The sequence below is a fragment of the Podarcis filfolensis genome (genome assembly GCF_964270895.1).
Source record: "Podarcis filfolensis genome assembly, chromosome: 3".
Lineage (NCBI taxonomy): Eukaryota > Metazoa > Chordata > Lepidosauria > Squamata > Lacertidae > Podarcis > Podarcis filfolensis.
In genome coordinates this window covers 93375190-93394747 of record NC_139606.1, presented here as the reverse complement: position 1 = coordinate 93394747, position 19558 = coordinate 93375190, and the positions used below count along the sequence as shown (strand labels likewise).

General features: G+C 41.8%; 1 protein-coding gene across 1 annotated transcript in view; it reads left to right on the top strand.

Annotated features, from left to right (window-relative positions):
- Positions 1 to 144: 144 nt before the first annotated feature.
- IARS2 (isoleucyl-tRNA synthetase 2, mitochondrial) overlaps positions 145 to 19558 on the top strand; it is a 38956-nt gene continuing 19542 nt past the window's right edge. Inside the window, exons 1-14 of the mRNA XM_083605022.1 lie at positions 145 to 462; positions 1990 to 2112; positions 2505 to 2661; positions 3061 to 3209; positions 3300 to 3349; positions 3440 to 3549; positions 3644 to 3734; positions 5063 to 5178; positions 6126 to 6295; positions 8187 to 8277; positions 8410 to 8561; positions 9065 to 9225; positions 16993 to 17095; positions 17652 to 17739. Of these exons, the coding sequence (XP_083461148.1) occupies positions 256 to 462; positions 1990 to 2112; positions 2505 to 2661; positions 3061 to 3209; positions 3300 to 3349; positions 3440 to 3549; positions 3644 to 3734; positions 5063 to 5178; positions 6126 to 6295; positions 8187 to 8277; positions 8410 to 8561; positions 9065 to 9225; positions 16993 to 17095; positions 17652 to 17739 (1768 nt within the window). The 5' untranslated portion in view covers positions 145 to 255. The remainder of the gene's footprint in view (positions 463 to 1989; positions 2113 to 2504; positions 2662 to 3060; positions 3210 to 3299; positions 3350 to 3439; positions 3550 to 3643; positions 3735 to 5062; positions 5179 to 6125; positions 6296 to 8186; positions 8278 to 8409; positions 8562 to 9064; positions 9226 to 16992; positions 17096 to 17651; positions 17740 to 19558) is intronic.

Sequence of the window (19558 nt, the reverse complement as noted above, 5' to 3'; positions counted from 1 at the left end):
GCGTGCCTCACTAAAGCTCCGAAAGTCAGGCTTAATTTGCCTTTTTCAGCTGTTATTACACACCCGCAAGCAGCAAGCGGGAGGACCGACCTCTAGAGGGCGCTGGGCAATTCAAACCCCATCCGGCCCGGCAGCACGCGAAAGAACGCGAAAAAGAAACAAGAACCCGTTTGAGATGTCCCTTTCCGGGCCCCGTTATACCCTCGCTGCTCGCCGTAGCAGGCCCGGAAGTGCCCATAGGGCAAAGTTAGGAAGATGTGGGCACTGCGGGCGCCGCCGCTGCTCCAGTCCTCTCAGCGTGCCTGGGGCTGGGCGTGCAGGGCGGTGTCTGCGGGGCCCGGGAGGGCCCAGAAAGCGAGCCCGAACTCGAAATACCGCGAGACGGTGTTGCTGCCCCGAAGCGATTTCCCCGTCCACTTGCCCGGCCGGCTGCAGCCCGAAACGGAGTTGGAGATTCAGCAGGTAGAGGAAGGAAACGGGGGAGGCTGGCTGAGAGAGAGGGGCACTTTTTTGAAAAATTACGCCCTCCCGCCCCCTTAGTTGCAAACCCACGCTGAACCAAATTGCGTAGCAGTGCAATCGACGCGCACGTTTTTGTTAGGACACTACATGTCACTACGGGCCCCGGGGAAACCTGAGCATCCTCGAGGCCCTGGTGAAGGGGAAATCTGACACTTTCCTTCAATGCCGGATTTACGTATAAGTTAAACAAGCTATAGCTTAGGGCTCCATTCTCTTGGGGGCTCCCAAAAAATCAAAGGGAAAAAAACTGGATGTACATTTCCAAAATATAACATAAAAAACAAATAAAGTAAAATAAAAACCTAATACAGCAACAGTGTGTTGTGTAGGCTCCTATGATGTAAGTAATGGGCATATATTCAACACAAAAATATAGCATATATTCAACACAAAAAACAGTGACAATTTGTTGTTGACAAAGGACAGCTGGACGTATAAAGGGCCTCATTACCTTCAAGTAGCTTAGGGCCTCATCAAACCTAAATCCAGCCCTGCTTTCCCCCCACTTTGAAGCTGCCAATGAAGTTTTCTTAGCAAGAAGTAACTTGAGGTTAAAAAAAACAGTAGCTTCAGGAAGGTGATTTGTTCAGGGAGAGAGAGAAACGTTTCCTACCCATGCACCAAAGTGCTGAGATGCTGCTGTTATTCATATAACAGAAATGTGCGTGTTAATTGTTTTCAAATGATTTCTCAGCTAGTTTGATTTTATTGGGACGTACCAGAAGGTCAGGTCCAACTAATATCAAGAATCTGCTTTTGCAATCCTCTACAGCCACAACAGGCGCTGTAAGTCAAACTGTTAGACTTCACCCCCTAAGGGGCACTCTGTTGTCTCCCAAGAAAGATGGGTGCCAACCCACCAGCTTTTCCAATCGGCATCCCAGAAATTTATACGCATAATGCAAATGATTGCACTGCATTACATATAATGCAGTTTGAACACTTATCCCAATATGCTAACTTCATATGTAGTTGACAGATTAAACTAGTTTAATTGCAATCCCCTCGTTCCAGGGAAACCTGTAAAGAAAGCTAAGATTGTCAAAAGTGGTTGGGGATCTCTAACAGAATTCAGAACACCCTTACCAAATTACCGTTCCTTGGGGGAGTTGTGATTCTTAAGCTCCACAGAATTTGAATTGTAATGCAGTAAAATACAATATAAGAAGCAAAAGCAATTAATCACAATTGAAAATCAACCATAAATCCACAGATACACCATAGATCAGGCATGGCCAAACTTGGCCCTCCAGCTGTTTTGGGAGTACAGTTCCCATCATCCCTGACCACTGGTCCTGTTAGTTAGAGATGATGGGAGTTGTAGTCCCAAAACAGCTGGAGGGCCAAGTTTGGCCATGCCTTTTATAGACCATTGGAAGGAAGTTTGCAGACCCTGTTGTAAAATAACACTCATTTTGTGTTTAGAATATGGTATGTAATATTATTTCTAATTATGTGTTTCTATAGAAATGTGGCTTCTCAGAACTGTATTCATGGCAAAGACAAAGGAAAACAAAGCAAGAATTTTGTCTTCATGATGGACCACCGTATGCCAATGGAGATCCCCATGTTGGTCATGCATTGAATAAAGTGAGTGCTATCTTCCTAAATAAATCTGCTTTGCCTCTGTAAATACTTAACATTCAGTTCACCAGCAAGTCGATAAAAGTTTTGTATCTTTCAGTATTGATCTTATGTGTACTTAAATGTATGGAACAATATTAGAAAATACCTTTCCATTGAGGCTCCTAGAATGAGTGTGATATTAAATGGAAATGAATGGTTGATCTTCCATGGCATATTAATGTTGAATTGTGTCCTTTGAAGTCAGTCAATGTTTGCCAGTGTATCTAGTCTCTGAGTTCATAGGTTTGTTAAACATTGGAGCAGGTGGAATCTAAATACATGCTGATGGAACCCTGAGAATTTGTGGAGTGAGATAGAAATATGTGTGCTTTTCTTTTTCTTTGGTTTCCCTTTAGATTTTGAAAGACATCACAAATCGGTTTCACGTGATGAGAGGCTATAAGGTACACTATGTGCCTGGATGGGATTGCCATGGATTACCTATAGAGTTGAGAGCATTGTCAGAACTTGAGGAAACTGAACATCTTTCTCCAATGGAAATCAGACAGAAAGGTATATTTCCTCTTGCAAGCTTTCTGAGAGAGGTTTGTGATGTGGGTGTGCAATTTCTGCCATTGTTGGTCTGATAGAAAGTCTTGTTTGTGAGGATTGCAGAATCGGTGTGATCTCATATGTTTGAGAGATACCTTCTTAGATTATAGGTGCATGATTTAAAGCAGGATTGGGGAACCTGTAGCCCTGTTGATGCTTTCGGTCTCCAACTCTCATTTAGCCCCAGCAAGCATGGCCAGTTGTCAGGGATGATGGGAGTTGTCTGAAGGCAAGTTGTTCACTAGATAGAATTGCAAGAACTGCTTTCTGGTTCTAGGCCTTTGTGGAGGAATTTTGAGAGCTGGAAAGGTAGTCTGTGAGATTCAAATTCACAATGGGGGTTTTTTCTCCACATTTCAGCTAAAGAATTTGCAGAAAAGGTAATTGAGAAACAGAAAGAGGCCTTTATCCGCTGGGGCATAATGGCAGATTGGGAGAACTGCTACCATACGTTTGATAGAAAGTACGAAGCAAAACAGCTGGGCATTTTTCACCAAATGTTTGATAAGGTGAGTTAACATTTATTTGGTAAGTAAGACTTACGCTGTCAAGATTGCCATTCACTTTTGATTACTTAAACCATGTTCTTTTCCTTCTAGGGTTATATTTATCAGGACTATAAGCCGGTGTTTTGGTCTCCTTCAACAAAGTAAGTGGTAACCGTACTCATTCTTGCAATATAGTCGGTGAGAGAGTGGAAGGCCTTTATCCTCATTTAATTCACTTTCTTTTCATGCAGTACAGCCTTGGCTGAAGCTGAACTTGAATACAACCAGCAGCATGTTAGTCGTTCTGTTTATGTCAGATTTCCCTTATTGAAACCACCACCCAAGCTAGCTTCTGTGTTAGGTATGTTGTGTATGTTCTATGTTATGTATACTCCTAATACCGTTTTTGTTAATGTACTAGAAATAATGCTTATTAAATATACTTTCCCTTGTAGACGGATTACCTGCTGTGAATTTGATAATCTGGACCACACAACCTTGGACTATTCCATCGAATGAAGCTGTCTGCTATATGCCAAATTCAGAGTATGTACTCATTTGCTTTTAATTTCTCTGGGACATGCTTAAAAGCTGTTATTGCTAACAGTAGGGATTAGGGTTGTTGTTTTCTTATCACAGAGGTAGGATGATCCTATGCACATGTACTCATAAGTTAGTTCAATAGAGCTTCTTTCAGGTACATATGTATGATTTTCTACTTTAATTGGAGTAATTTTGCAGCATTAATCTTGACTGGTAACTGTACTGGTATATCACAGACTCCTCTGGATCTAAAAAAAAGGTGTTTTGTATGCATTTTATTTCCAATATGTATGTCTCTTGTATTCTAGCCATTTAATGTAGTGATGCAGTAAGACCACTTATTGTCTACCTTTCTTCTGTTGAACATTTTTGCTCACTGCTTTACATTTTTTTAAAAAAGAGGTGCATGTTGTAAAGCATAGAAACATACTGCGTTGCAGCTTGCTGAAGGGCTTTTGGTCTATCAGGGATTATTTTGATGTCCCCTCCTGTCTGGTGCCCCCTGAACCATATCCCACAGTGTTCTGAAGAGTCAGTCTCCAAATCCTCCTGGAGCAGATTTTCAGGGAACACAGAAGAGAAGGGAATTGGCAAAACACTGTATTCCTGTTTTCCATTTGCTTAAGCTTTAGCTACATCAAATCTCTTCTATGAACAAAGGGCCACCTTGGAGATTATCATAGTTGTGAATGCATCAGCTGTGACATGGGTTCATGGTTTCCAGTAGTCTCTTCCATCACTCCATTCACAAAACAAGCATTTTGAGCCTAAAAGCAGTCCGTAGTTTCGCACAAAGAGCTACTAAAGAGGAAAGAGGAAAAGCCTTAGATTTGTGTACTTGCATGTTGTGTTAGCGATGTCTAATGGCCACAACAAAGCAAAAACAGCCTGTAAGAGGATTTAAATAAAAATATTTGGAAAATCCTAGCTAAAACTATTAGAGACTAGGAGTTGTGTGGCCATGGAAGGATGCAGCATAAATCAAAAAGAGATAAAATTGGAGGATGCCTTGTGTTATTGTATCCAATTGTTTTCTGATTCAAAGATAGGCAGCCTTCATAAGGAAACTAATGTAATTTAATTCAGTGCAGATTTCTAGAAACATTGAACTGATTTTTCTCTTCCTGATCACAATGAGTCCTGTGAAAATGCCTTGTTATGGCATTAACATTTCCATGACAGAAATTGTTTAAGCGGCACGGTTGGGAAATACAGATTGTCACAAAATGGGGAGGATCTGCTCTGCTAATGTTGGGGAGAGCTCTGCGATACATGCATGTATTTTTTAAGATTTGAATGGTGCTAAATTAAAAGATGTCATAAAATTGTAGGTATTCCATTGTGAAGTGTGCAGACACGGGGGAACATTTCATTGTAGCGGCAGAAAGAGTACAATCTATAGCAGCTGCTTTGGATATGCAGTTTGACGTGATTTCAACATGTAAAGGTAACCCCCTTTTTAATATTTGAATAAAGAAATGGATATATTTCTAATACTGAATAGTAGAGAATTGGTTGCTGACTTACTTTCGTGTAAATTAGAATAATTTACCTGTAGCTTACCTGTAGTTGAGTTAGAATAATTTGTAGAATAATAACTAATCTGAAACAATAAACCTATTTATTAAATTATTGTAGTTACTCTTGAGGTAGCCCTTGGCGCTTCCTTTAACAGGCTGTTCACATGTTGCTTTTTAGTAGGTGAATCTGGTAATCCAGTTGCTCACTGGCAGGCAAAAGGAATGACTGAACTAGGCTATATAATTCAACAGTTCCCCATAGAAAGAATGGGGAGACTTTAAATTGAGTGGTCAGGGAGATGGGGTGTTAAACACTCTACATGTTGACTAACTTGTTTAGCCTCCTGCCCTGGGAGATCTCTTCCCTGCCTCTCACGCAACCACCCATCACCTTCATCTGTATGCAGACCCCTCATTAACCCTGAGTACAGGATAACAAAAAACACAAGGGCACTCAATAGCACTGCCTCATCATGAAACAATATTTTCCCTTCGCTCCAGGGTTCTAAGATGTTTGGAGAGCCTTCACAAATACAGGAAACTTCAGGAAGTGGCTCATGAGTTGAGAACAATGGGAATGACTGGAGTGGGTGGGGCAGGGAGTGGAGGTAGCACACTCTCCTACATGAGAGTAGAGGGTAATGCTTCTTTTTAAGATGGTGCTTGTTACTGGCAGTTTCTTTAAGTACCTGAATTATCAGTACATATTTCTTTGGAAAAAATGCTGCCTGATTTCTTTGGCCATCTTTTTCATCAACGAAACACTGCAGACCTCTTCTCTCTCTCCATCCTCCAACCCCCTATAGATATATACATGTGTGCAGTTTTTCTACTGGTCAGTTGTTGTTTTTACTTCTGCTGTGTTCTCCTTCAGGTACAGATTTGGAAAGTGGTGTGTGCTCACACCCCACCATTCCTGAAAAGCAGTCTCCCCTTTTGCCTGCAAACCATGTGACCATGTCAAAAGGAACAGGATTAGTTCATACAGCCCCAGCTCATGGTATGGAAGATTACAGTGTAGCTTCTCATCACCAGCTACCCATGGTACTGTGGTTTTGCTTGCTTTGTCTTTAACATGTGGGTTTTTCCCCCCCTTCTTGCACCAAAAATATTATTTATCAAACATAATAAGTGTTATAAAATCACTTGATAGCATTCTGTAGCCACTCTGGTGCCACCAAGGTACACAAGACTACCAGCTGTCACACTGGGGGGCAGGGGGGGGACTTGTAGTCTAAAACATTGTGGAGAGGGCCCCTGTGTTTGGAAGGCTGACTTAGGTGATACGTCCATTCTCAAACAGTACAAATCTTTGCTGGTGCAACAGGGTTTCCCATCCTCTTCTCCCCCTGCCTCCCCCCCCCACCTGCCCAAATCTGTTCCAGAGAATTGGGGAGCCCACCAAAATAAATTGGGTGGGGGAAGCTGCTGGGGTGAATAGAGCCACTGTATGCAAGAAAGTTTATCTGTTTAAGTATACTGTCGGAGGCGGAACAGAATGTGTGCTTTGGATTAGAGCAATAGTTGTATTCATCCAGGTATAGGTCGCATGTAGTTGTGCAATAAAGGAACAGAATGCTCTTGATTCGGTCCTGAAAATCATCCAGTTGCAATAAACATAGTGATGGATTTACAAGATGTATATAAATCCTCTATTTTATTAATATTCCTTTTTATATCATTTAGATTGCCTAGCATCCAGAGTGTGCAAATAAAAGCATTAAAAAAAAAACATACCCTAGAACAGAAAACATTTTAAACATTGGGGACAAACAATTGGTTACTAAAACACAAAATATCATATACAGTGGTACCTCGGGTTAAGTACTTAATTCGTTCCAGAGGTCCATTCCTAACCTGAAACTGTTCTTAACCTGAAGCACCACATTAGCTAATGGGGCCTTCTGCTGCTGCCACGCACCGGAGCACGATTTCTGTTCTCATCCTGAAGCAAAGTACTTAACCCGAGGTACTATTTCTGCATCAGCAGAGTCTGTAACCTGAAGCGTATGTAACCCGAGGTACCACTGTACAGCCTTACTCAGTTCTTCCAAAATACCTGAATGACTAAATGCATCCTTTAAAGGTGCTAGAAGGACAATACTGAAGGAGCCAGCCATATTTCCAACAGGGGGAGAGTTCCATTGTTGTGGTGCCACTGCAGAGAAGTCCCTGGCATGTGTCACCACACAAGAGGCAATACCTGTTGGTGATACCACTAGGAAGTCCTCCCCTGACCATCTCAGAGCCTGAGTAGGCACATACTGGGAAGGGTGTTCCAAGTACCTGGCTCATCTAGAGCACTTGTGTTCCTTAGAGAGTACCTTGTGTAAGTCTCCTTTTGCCATCTCAAGTTGACTGTAGGCAGCTCCTTTGATAATACCCTCTTCATGTTTAAAAACAATCCTTTAGCTGCCCTTGCTATTCTCCACAGCTCTTTCCAGCTCTGTAGTTCCTTCACTTTGGTTATTCTGCAAAATCCAGAACTGAGAGTATCTTCCAGATAGATCCCATCCCCTTAGAATTCGTGAAGTTATGTAATACTCTAACATATATAATTGTATGTGTATAAAATATAAATTACACGAGAGATGGGGGGGCCATAAGCTTGCATTTGAAATATTAATCTTAGTTTTTAAAATGTTGAAATGTTTTATGTATGAGCAGTAAGAGATTTTATTCCTCTTAGAATGGACAGATAGTTGCCATTTTGAGCAAAAAGAGTTAATGCTCCTCACTAAAATCTTGGAAGTCTGCTTTTCTCTCATGGCTAAATGTATTTGCTTCTGGTGGGAAAGTTTAGCATCTTATACCTCACTCTGGATAAGAATGATATCACCTTCCTCCTTCTAGTAGTGAGCTCACACTCCTGTAATCAGACAAAACTTTCTCAACTTTTTTGACATAACCTCAAAAGTTCCCACCTCCCCCTTAGGACTGCCTGGTGGGTGAAGATGGACGTTTCACAGAGGCTGCGGGGTCTGAGCTTCAAAAGAAAGCTGTCCTCGAAGAAGGAAATGAAGCTGGTATGTATATTTTGTATTGTATTCAGAAATAAAGTGGAGTTTATCAGCTATGATGAATGCCCTGTTGTGCCAAGAGAAGTGCATTAGCATTTGGAATTTCAGCCGATTGATAATTTTGTTCACTTTCCTCAGTCATTCGGATGCTTCAAGGAACAAAGAGCTTATTAAAAGAAGAGAAATGCATACACAGCTACCCCTATGACTGGAGGACTAAGAAACCAGTGATTATTCGTGCCAGCAAGCAGTGGTTCATTAATACGGCAAATCTCAAGGCTGCTGCCCAGGTACAAGGCAGACTTCTAAGGTGTATGGATACTCACTTGTATGTGGGAGGGGGGCATACTTTGCATAGCTGATACAGTCATACCTCGGGTTGAAGTAGCTTCAGGTTTTCAGGTTTCGCTCTGTAGAGACCCAGAAGTAACGGAACGCATTACTTCCAGGTTTCGCCGCATGCGCAGACGCTCAAAATGACGTCATGCGCGGAAGCGGCGAATTGCAACGTGCAGACGCGGTTTGCGTTCACTTTAGGATGCGAACGGGGCTCCAGAATGGATCCCATTCGCATCCAGAGGTACCACTGTATTTTAATTACCAAAAGTATCAGTCTTACTGCATGCCTCTAGGCGGCTTTCTGATGAGTGATGTGCAGCAAGAAAGACCATTGGTTTTGCTAGCTGGGGCTGATGGGAGTTGGGCATCCCAGTCTCACCATCCATGGTCTAAATAGTGCCTCCGTCTTCCTTTAAGTCTCAACTTTGCCAAATGCTTTCTGGCTATTTTACAGGACGCACTAAAGAAAGTAAAATTTGTCCCAGCCTCGGGGGTGAACAGAATGCTAGAGATGCTGGACAAAAGAACATACTGGTGTATATCGAGGCAGCGGCGTTGGGGTGTTCCCATTCCAGTTTTTTACCATAAGGAAACGGGAGAATCATTAATAAACAGGTGAGTACTTTACAGTCTTCTGTTTTATTTCAAAAAGGAATTTGGTTTGCTGTCAGAAATACAATCTTTTTTGCGTAGAACAATCATTGGCGTTACAATATGTGCCGTATTCTGGCATTTGCTGTTTCGGTTCCTGTGGCGGATGATTTGTCGAAACAGGGCGTTTTGCATGGAAATCCAATCCTGCGATATATTAGCATGTTTGTTCCCAAATTAAAATCTCTCAGGAAGTTTGATGGATGCTGGGCGTAAACGAGCACTGCAGCTATTGGCTTTGATGTCGGGATCTGCATGGGATGGGATAAGAGTACAGAGCAGCCCTCTAGACTAAATGGGGCAATGTCTTCCGCAAGGGTTTGCGTGCAGATTGCAGCACATCCCTATGAAAGCGGCCACAGAATGGGACGCATCTATGCAAGTTGAGATTCCAGCATTTTGGGGTTGGACTAGATGACCCTTGGTGTCCCTTCCATACTTACAATTCTATGATTCTAAGTCAAACCATCACAGTGTGCTAAATAGGCAGACCACAGGAATTTACCTGCTGGGAGCAAAACGCTTGTACAGAGGATGAAGCCTGTCTTATTTGCAGTGCACATTGCACTGCGAGATCAAGGAGCATAGGCTCTGCTGTCTAGCATCAAGGAATGAAGGGGTGGTGCTGGGAACCCTGCTCATCTGAGAGCCAAGTGCAGCCCTGGGTTTCCCCCTCCATGAATGACGAATGAGCCTGCATTCACTTATTTGGGAAACAGTAAGAGGGTGTGCCTCTGGATGGGTCTCAACCAGGCAGCCCCAGACCCTAAGAAACAAGTCCGCTGCCTGAGTCTTGAATCACTCCATTTGGTGGTTATTTTTGCATTTGTGCTGGCCCTTGGGAAGTGGCATCTATCTGTGAACTAGTCCCTGTTGTTGTGGTTTGCTTTGGCTGGCCATGCAGCAGCAGCAGCTGGTGTTTCTTTGTGGTTGCTGAAGGTGAGGAAAAGGCATGAGGTCCATAAGTTCACCAGACTGCTGCTGTCAGGTAAGAGTAAAACAGTGTTGAGTCTGTCTGCAGAAAAGCAGACATGTTCATGGCAGCGCTTGCCCCGTGCAGAGGCCTGGTGAGGCCGCCCAGCTGTAGTTCTTACAGCGGGGGCAGATGCAGCCTGGGGTTGCAGTGGCTAAAGAGTAAAGTCTGTCCCAATATCCCAGTATCTTGGGTATCGGGAGACCTCTCAGGAGCTAGAGGAAATACATCACTGAGCACAGGTATTGTTGCCTATCTGCCATACTGCACTCCATTCTGGCTTTCACAGGAGAAAAGACTGCATCATCAAACAATAATCCCTCTGTGTCACAGAGAAACTGTCTTTTATGTCAGTTGTGATTTGCAAAAGCCCATCTTCTTTCCCCTAGATGTTTGTTTGTGGCCAGGTGAAGTACCATGTCACCCTCTTGTCCTATATGTCTGCCTTTATTCTTTCTCCTCTCTGATTCCTGATTTGCAAGGCCTGGTTGCTATTTTTCATTAATAAAAGAGAACTCTTCTTGTGCAACCCAATCCTGTCCTGTCCTGCTTAGTTTCCCCCGAAGCAAGCTGGGCAGGGAGGCTAGTTTGCATCAGGGGGAAGAGGTTTTTCCCACCTCGTCATGATTAAGAGAACTGATTGGGTGGAAAGGAAAAAGGAGACAACTAATGGTTAATTCCTGGAAGTAATAATGCTGGGCCTAAATCTGCCTGACCTCAGATTTCACAGTGTTTGCAAAATATTGCGGCTCAACTACAGAACTAGTACCCCTGCTCTTTGGTGCTTAGGTATCAAAGCAGCTCATTCTTGAAACATAAAAATGGCTTTGTCTTGCCAATTTGCTGTTGTAAACTGTCTGTGTTCCAGTTTTAACCACACCTTACTCTTTGTCCTCTGCGCTACTCCCTCTGCAAACATTCTGCAGCAGATAGAGATGGATAAGTGTGTTTCTCAGAGCAGGGGTCGGTAAGAAGGTTGACCAAAGTATTCTGGTAGGCTAATTTCCGGTGAACGGCTTAGTATCTGCTGGTTGCTGGGGTTCTTGCCAAGAATGCTGGATTATGCAGACCTTGGCCTATGCAACAAGGTGCCTTCATTCTTACGCAAGAGTTTGTGCTTGTGATCATGTAAATCAAAATGATGTGCATGCTCTCTTACTCTGTAAGCTTTTAAAGCACATTGGTGATTCTAGTAACAAAACAAGAAATTGACCATGCAAGACTGAAGTCTCTGCTTTAGAGTTCTGAAATTGATGTTCATGAGATCCTGATAGTCTCTTGTCACAAAGGATTTGTGGATGGGCCATGTTTGGCTTCAACTCTGGAACTAGGAATAGGATTTCTGGAGTGGGCTATGGGTTTGGGTATACTCGTGTGCTGCTTCTATTTGGATTTGACACTGTGTGTGTTTACTCTGGTTAAGGCGAATCCAGCAGTGTTCCTGAAGCGACTGAACCTGCTAACTTAGCACTGTTCACTTGTAGCGCCAGAGAGAGGGAGATGAGAGCTCAGTGCCCAACTATATACCCTTCATATGTACAACATTTCAGATTCAGTAGGTAACATCTTTGGTTAATAAATGGCAGTAGCACGGATAAGAACAAGAGAACATGTTCCAAGCTCTAGACATGAACGCAGAAACCCGCATGTTCTAAATAATCCTACATATTATTTGCTTCCTCTTTATGGCACACTACTTGCAATCATGTACTTTGCCCTCCTGTACTGCAGGAAGTTACTGTTTATGAATTCGGTTCATTTAATAAAAAAGCACCCTTGATCATAAAATCTCTTCTTTTGTATGATTAGGGATGAAAGTAAATTAAACACTCTTAGCACTCTTGGCCATACATGGGATGACATTTTGAAAATAGCTGAATAAAGCATTTTATTGGAAACAAAGATACTCCTTATTGTAGTTTTGACGTGGACATCTAGGCAGTTGTCTTAACAAGCAGCAGCAAAAGTGTACTTGATATATACAAAAGTGTACTTGATATATACAAAAGTGCAATTGATATATATGCCACTAATATTGCTGACTAGTTATACTGAACAATTGGGGCAAATCGGTCAACTCCCAACAGTTTTTTTAAAGCCCACATTGTACATTACCACTTGAAGGTGTAAACTAAGGGCAGTTTACGGAGCAATCATGTGAAGCAAATCTTCCCTTTGGTTAAATACAGTAGTTAGTAATACATGACTTCAAACTAAGCTTCTGTGCAGATGAGGACTGCATAGTTAGATAAAAGTATGTTTATTTTATACTTTTATGTGTTTGTTTACTTTACATACAGATCTTGTGCATTCCTTGCGGAGTAGTGAAAGTATTCAGAATATTGGCCTACAGAAATGACAGGCAGACTTAGAAAGCACTGTCTGTCAAATCATAGGTCATTACCCTGAACCTCAATTTTGAACAGAAACTTTGTCAGAACATTTTCTGCTGAACACACGGTACTTTTACGTGTGTAGCTAGACATCATGCCAACATTATCATACAGAAATAGAATTTGGGAAAGAAAGACGGTGTTTTCAGTAGAGCTGATGCACTGTAAATAACAGGTAGCTAGTTGTTCTGTTGTGCAGTTGTTCTTCAGGCAATATCCAGTGAAGGTCAGTGGCCTTCAAAAGTAACAGCACCTCCACTGGAAATATGGCTAGTCCACATGGAGTTGCTGTTACACTTGACAGCCCTGCTTGGAGCATTTCTTTTCTGTCCATCGTTGGGTCTGTAAATGTTCTTATTGCATCTTGTCTAAAATAGGTGTCTGCGAAATGTTCCCCTGAACCTCAGGATAAGCAGAACAAACGTTTTGCGTAGCCCATAGAACATTTACTAGAGTGATTTTTTAAAAAATGTCCATTTCTGACATACCTGTTACATGTGAAAAATCAAGAGTTTGCTGTCTCTTGCCCCACCCAGTCCCACATTTATATCCAATGCCATGTGGGGAATCTGGTACATCCCTGGTGCCCCACAAGTATAGTACAGAACCGGATTATGCTGTAGCAGGTACCACGATCCGTCAAAGAATCTTTAAAGAAGAAGAAGAAGAAAAGTTTAAAAATGGTATTTGAATGCAGATAAAATCCTTTCTGGAGAAGCATTTTTCTGCTTTGAGAAATGTTGAGATTAGAGGCACATGAATTTATGTTAAAAGAAATACAACCAGCTTTCAATTTCCCACAACAGATAAATGAAAGTTATTGATCAATATAGCTTTGAAATTGAATTACTAGGTAAGGACTTGCGTGTAAAACTAGGCAAAACTGTTTCTTGAACTATGAAACAGATTAACAGCCTTCTCTCTGTGAAGTGGAAAGACTGAAGCTAAACGTTTTCCCACTTACAGAAGAAACAGTCGCCCCTGGAACTTAAGTTAATTTAAAACTTACAAAATCCTGAACTATGCAGTGTGAGAACACTGAGCAGAAATGGAAAGAGTTAATTACAAATTTGTGAAAGCATTTGCAGCTTGTTGTACACTAGATACTTTATTCAAATAAGGGGAAAGCTTCCTCATTGACAATCCAGATTAGTTGGAATGACTTAGATTTAAAATAAATGAATTACCTTGCTAAATCAGCTGCTTTCCAAGTACTCAAGTTTAACTACTTGAATATCTGTCCATGTGAGAGCTAAATGTCCCATCACCTAGATTTCACTAGTAGCTGGATGTGGTTATCCTCATTTAATTAAGAAAATTACTAAATCACCTGGTTGAGCTAATCCTTCCACATCGTAGCTCTTAAATCTTAATTTCTGACCCAAAATCTGCATTAATTTCTGTAAATTTATAAGGTCCTACCTAAGTAGCTTAAAAGGTAAGTGCAAGAGAGCTTACCTGGCACTCCTCGCTGTTGTACAAAAAGGTTGGAGCAGCAACCACCAGCGCCTGTTTCTTTCCTCGCCCCAAAAACGTCTCAGTGCTGCTTAATTTCCCACTAAATAAGCATTTGGTGTAATCAATATCAGACTTCAAAATGATTGGTTGGCGTCATGGTAGCGTGAATTGCCCTGTGGATTTTCATGCTAGAAACCTAGAGAGTGACACGTAATGCAACTTCTGCCCAATACGGTGTATAAATCCAGGGCAAAGTTTTACAGCCAAGCTTCTTTTGCTTACATTGTGAATTATGGTTCTCAAACTGAAACTTGCCCTTCGTAGAGTGATAAGTAGATATTTGAGGAAGGTGTTTAATGTACACTGCAGAGAGAACTTTTGCCTTGGGTTTTTTTCAAGGTATATACTGTACAGATGAGACCAGGAAACATACGCTTGTTGTTTGGGGGGCAGGGAAACAACCCACGAGAGTGGAGATGTATTCCAGGATTTGGAAAGGTTTTACGGCTATCAAATACTGTGTTTTTGGAGGCCAATGAGATTCTGAAAAACTATAGCTAGTAGTTCTTTTTTTAAAAAAATTGTTAGAACAGTAAGTTGCTCATCATTCTGGTTAATTAGAAATCTGTAGGATCATATTTTGTTTTTAACGTCTTAAGAAAAGGAGTTTCCTGATGTTTTTGTGCTGTAATTTTACGTTCTGTTTTAGATTAGCAGGTAACACTCATTGACTATATAGAGTATAAATTCTTCCAGGAATGTTACTGCTTTTAAAGCTAGGTTCTAGTCTGTACAACAGCAAACTCTGAAAATTTGTTTGCAAAACTGCTTAAGGACTTGAAGGAAATAGAGAGAGAGCCTGAGATTCTGAAGAATGGTTCTATTTTCACAAATGACACCTGCCCACCTACACATGTTTATCATTTGTCATGTCTATATCATTGATATCATTCATTTATCCCTTGTGAAGGTTTCGTGCCTTGTTGCCTGGAGGCAATTCTAATTTCCCCCAGACAAGTGGCTATTTTCAAGCCTGTTACATGCAGATTATTAATTATATCTAACCATAGCATCTTCACTATCAACTGCTTGTCAGGTTGCAGAGTGAAGTACATCCTATAGCCAGCTAATTTTGTGAGTGCCTGTCGTTTTGTAGCCAAAATGGCACCAGCCACATTTAAGAGGGTGGTCAATCTGCAAGCTTAGGGGAATGCAGTGGACTATCTTGAAAGTAGGTATGGCGGGAACCCTGATAGAAATGCTGCACACTGCATTATTTTGTTGCAGGTCTCACTTGCAGTAATCTAATCTCATCAAAGCGTGCTCAATTGCTATTGGCCTTTGGGTTTCTCAGGGAATGTAACATGGCTTTGTTATCACTTTTTATATGCTTTGCTAAAGTCCAGTATGTGTTGAATCAAGATATTATCTTATAAAAAGTTAGATAGGTTCATGATCATTGAAGGCAAAATATGACAACAGAAATGGTTACTCTCCATGGTAAGAAGCCTGAGGCTTCAAACAGATGGATCATTTTAAATTCATTGTAGTTAAATTATGGAACTCGCTCCCACTGGAGGCAGTCGTGGCCGCCAACTTGGATGGCTTTAAAAGAAGATTAGACAGATTCATGGAGAGGAGAAGGCCATTCACAGCTGCTAGCCACATGCCATAATGTCCATGTTACAGGTGGGCAGAGTGCTCTTATGTTTCCCTCAGGCCACTGTGAGAACAGGATGATGGGCTAGATGAACTACTGGCCTGATCTGGCAGACTCTTATGTCACAGTGTTCTGAAGTAAAGCTTGCCTCTTTAAAAGTTTTACTTTTTTATACAGCTCATGTCTCAGAACTGGAAGTTCCAATGCAATGGTCACCAACCTTTTTGGGGCCCAGGGACACATTTGGAATTCTGAGGGAATGTTGTAGGCACCAGTCACAAAATGGCCATCACAAGGAGGCATTGCTTGACACAAAATGGCTGTCAAGTGGGTATAGCTCGATGCAAAATTGGGACTACTGGTATTCCTACATAATAATAAAGCAGCAACTGATTGGTTGACCTGGGAAACCAGGTTTCAAATTCCCTACTCGGTCATGAAGTTCACTGGGTGATTTTGGGCCAGTCACTTTCTCTCAGCCTAAGGTACCTCACACTATGGTTGCGAGGGTATAATGGAAAGGGGCGAAACTATGCTTGCCAGCTTGAGTTGCCTAGAGGATATTATTGTAATAAAAATAAAAAAAACCCTCATCCTTCAGGGCAAGAAAAAAGTAATGAGACAAGCTTCAAGGCAAGTGGGGAAGAAACCCCCTTTCCACTCTGTCCGCCACTTGGAATTAAAATGCAAGAAGCTACAAGAAGGGCTTGCCCCCCATCATCTCTTAACCCATCCCCTCTGGGGCAAAATGCCCTCTGGAACAAGAAAACAGGGGAGAGACCTCCTCATCACCTCTCCCTTTCCAAAATAAAAATGCTTTATGATACTAGAAAAAGTGGGAAGGCAAACCATGAGGCGAGCAGGAAAGCATACCTGCCGCTCACCTGTCCCCCAGAGGAGGGAAGAAATGGCTGCCCAACCAATTTGAGTGAAAGCGGCTGGGAACTTCCAGCTTTGGGAGCTGCTCTGCAGTATAAAGCAGTATGAAGCCTAGAGAGTACCTGCACAGTTTGCTACATAACTTTTTGTCTAGGAAGGCTGGAGACTTAGTGTTTCTTTTTAAGGGTATGCTCAGAGTTGGGAGCTCCTTCCTGGGGGTGCTAACGAAGGCCTTCACAGGCGCCAGATTGGCAACCTCTGTTCTACTGGTTCTCAGTTTGCTTCAACGTCTTGTGCTAGTTTGAAGAATATATTAGCAGTAGTCTCTTGATCCGTTGTCTCTGCTTTGCTTTCCCCCCCCCCTACAGAAAAAGCATTGAGAATGTTATTAAGATAGTGGAGCAGCATGGCAGTGATGCCTGGTGGACCCTTCCTATTGAGCAGCTTCTTCCCAGTGAAGCTTTGGCACAGGTAAGTCATTGTCAGTGGAAGTTCTCTCTGAAGGCCTGGTCCGTGTAGGTAATGGCTAAAGCCAAGGAGCAGGAACCAGGAGACTGGTGGTCTGGCAGGCCAGGGGTTGACTCTGATCCCATATACCGTGGTAGACTGGGATAAAGGGAGCAAGCAGCAAAGGCTGAGCACTTCCCAGTAATGTCCCATGTTCCAAAGAATATCCTGAAGCTGGGTCAAGACAGTAACTAGAACTGTTAATAGGTTGTATGAATACACCCACAATATATATACACAAAAAGAAAACTATACCTTAAACCTTAAAATGCCAACAGATTTTATCATAGCATAATGTTTTATTGGACTAGCTTCTGCTGCCCCAGATGCATGAAGAGTTTTCTCTTCAGTTGACGCTGACATGTGTCGCCTCTTTCAATGAGGATATAATAAAAGGTTATATTGTGGCTGGTCCTTTGTGAATTTTTGCAATATAGAATTCAAGGGGGTAGAAATGGAAGAAAAGCTGATCTGTCTGAGAGTTGTGGAATCCTTAATTTGTTCTTTATTTCTGGAACAGGCTAGCAGTGTCCAGGATTACGTACAAGGACAGGATGTCCTAGACATCTGGTTTGATAGTGGAACATCTTGGGCTCATGTTTTGGAAGGTAAGGGGTGGTTTTAAATTTAGTTACTATCAAGAATTGTGCAGTTGGGCAATAGACATTCACGGGGAGATGGGGAAACTGTGCCCCCCCCCAGATATTGTTGGGTTATAGCTCCCACCATCTCTGACAATTGACCATGTTGGCAAAATATACACACGTTTTTGCTGGCTTTTGACACCTGAGACGTGTATTTTTAGGACTTGCCTTATTTTTGTGGCTGTAAATTGTTGTTTTAAACTGTTGTTTTAAACTGTTTAAACTGTTTTTTAAGAACATGTCAGTCATTTTCAAATAGTGGCTTTTCAGGGTGCTTGCGGATGTGTCATATATACAACAGGGGGGGAGGCAGGGAAGACCTATGTCTTCACCTTTATATGCTCCCCAGGATAATGGCAGAAAGGTGCAGCATGGGATGCTGCTTTGAGTCGGAATCTGGTACAGGGCATCAATGCTTTTGAACTTTACACCCGGAGTACACAAATGTCTGATAACTATCTTGTTGAACTGTAAAACATGTTGGCCCAGGGTTGTGGTGGTGGTGTTTTTAATTTCCCAGCAACCCAGGGAAGCAATAGAACCATCAGCAAACAGTCCGTTTATTGAAGGGCTCTTTGCCCCTTGTCTTGAAACCATTCAGTTAGATAATAGTGAATTTTGTACAGCTCCCTTACAGTTGCAAAATCCTGACAGTATTCTTCAAGAAACTGAAAGAGATGGACAAAGATGGTTTTATAACCAGGGTCAACACATTACATTGTGCATTAGCAGTGCATTCTTCCTTTCCTGTGCATATTTTGGTCAGGTGAATTCTGATGGCCAGAAACCAAGTTTATAGCTGCTTGGAAGCTCTGCCCAATGATACCTACAAACTCTTGAGATAAGGTGTCTATCTCCAACATTCAATGTCAACTGTGCAGTGGTCTGCTGGGCTGTGTTGGAGTTGAAGACAATGAACCAGCTGACTGGGACAGCAGCTCAAATTGCCATTAAGCATTCAGGATCTTGTTTATGACTTGACGACTTAATATAATTACAGCTACTGAATACATTTTTATTTAAGAAGGCTTTCCCTGAAGTATGACCAGACACTTATGGAATACTGTATTAATTGTACAAATTTAAGACACAGTTTTATTGTTTTTATAGTTGGTATCTTTTATATTTTATCTTACTGTACACTGCCCAGTAGCTTCTGGTTCTGAAACAGTTTATAAATCTGTAAAATACTAGTATTTTACGTCAAGCAGTTTATCATTTCTTAAAATAAGGAATCTTTGGAACTAAACTACTTGTACCTTTTCAAAAGCTGCAGAGAAAGCCATAACAAACAATACAACACCTTGAGTTAAAACCATTCCTTTTCACCCAGTGCATGCCTACAAAACTGCAAGGAGGAAGTTGTCCTGGTTCAACTAAAAATGGACATAGCAGGAACTGGAGAGGAGAATCTTGCTGTATTCCTCTCACTGCAATACATTGTTTAGTCGTGGACACACTTTAATGTCATGGTTGAAATGTACTCTAGTATTTGGGAGAACATAGCCCTAGATATCCCTGCAGCACAACTCTTAACTACTTGCAGAGCCATCATTCATCGAAACACACACATGCAATACTGCGTTTTAGTTCTGGTTTGAGTATTCTGTATCTAGAAACACTGAATTAGGTTGTGTTCCTCGTGCAGAAGGATCTGCTTGCTTAAGCCAAGTTTAAAGATGCCAGAGAAATGGAGCATCAGATAAAAACAGCCCTGAAATCCGTCTGTCGTCTTTGTGCTAGCTCTCACCACACTAATGTTTAACTAAACAAATGGGATTGT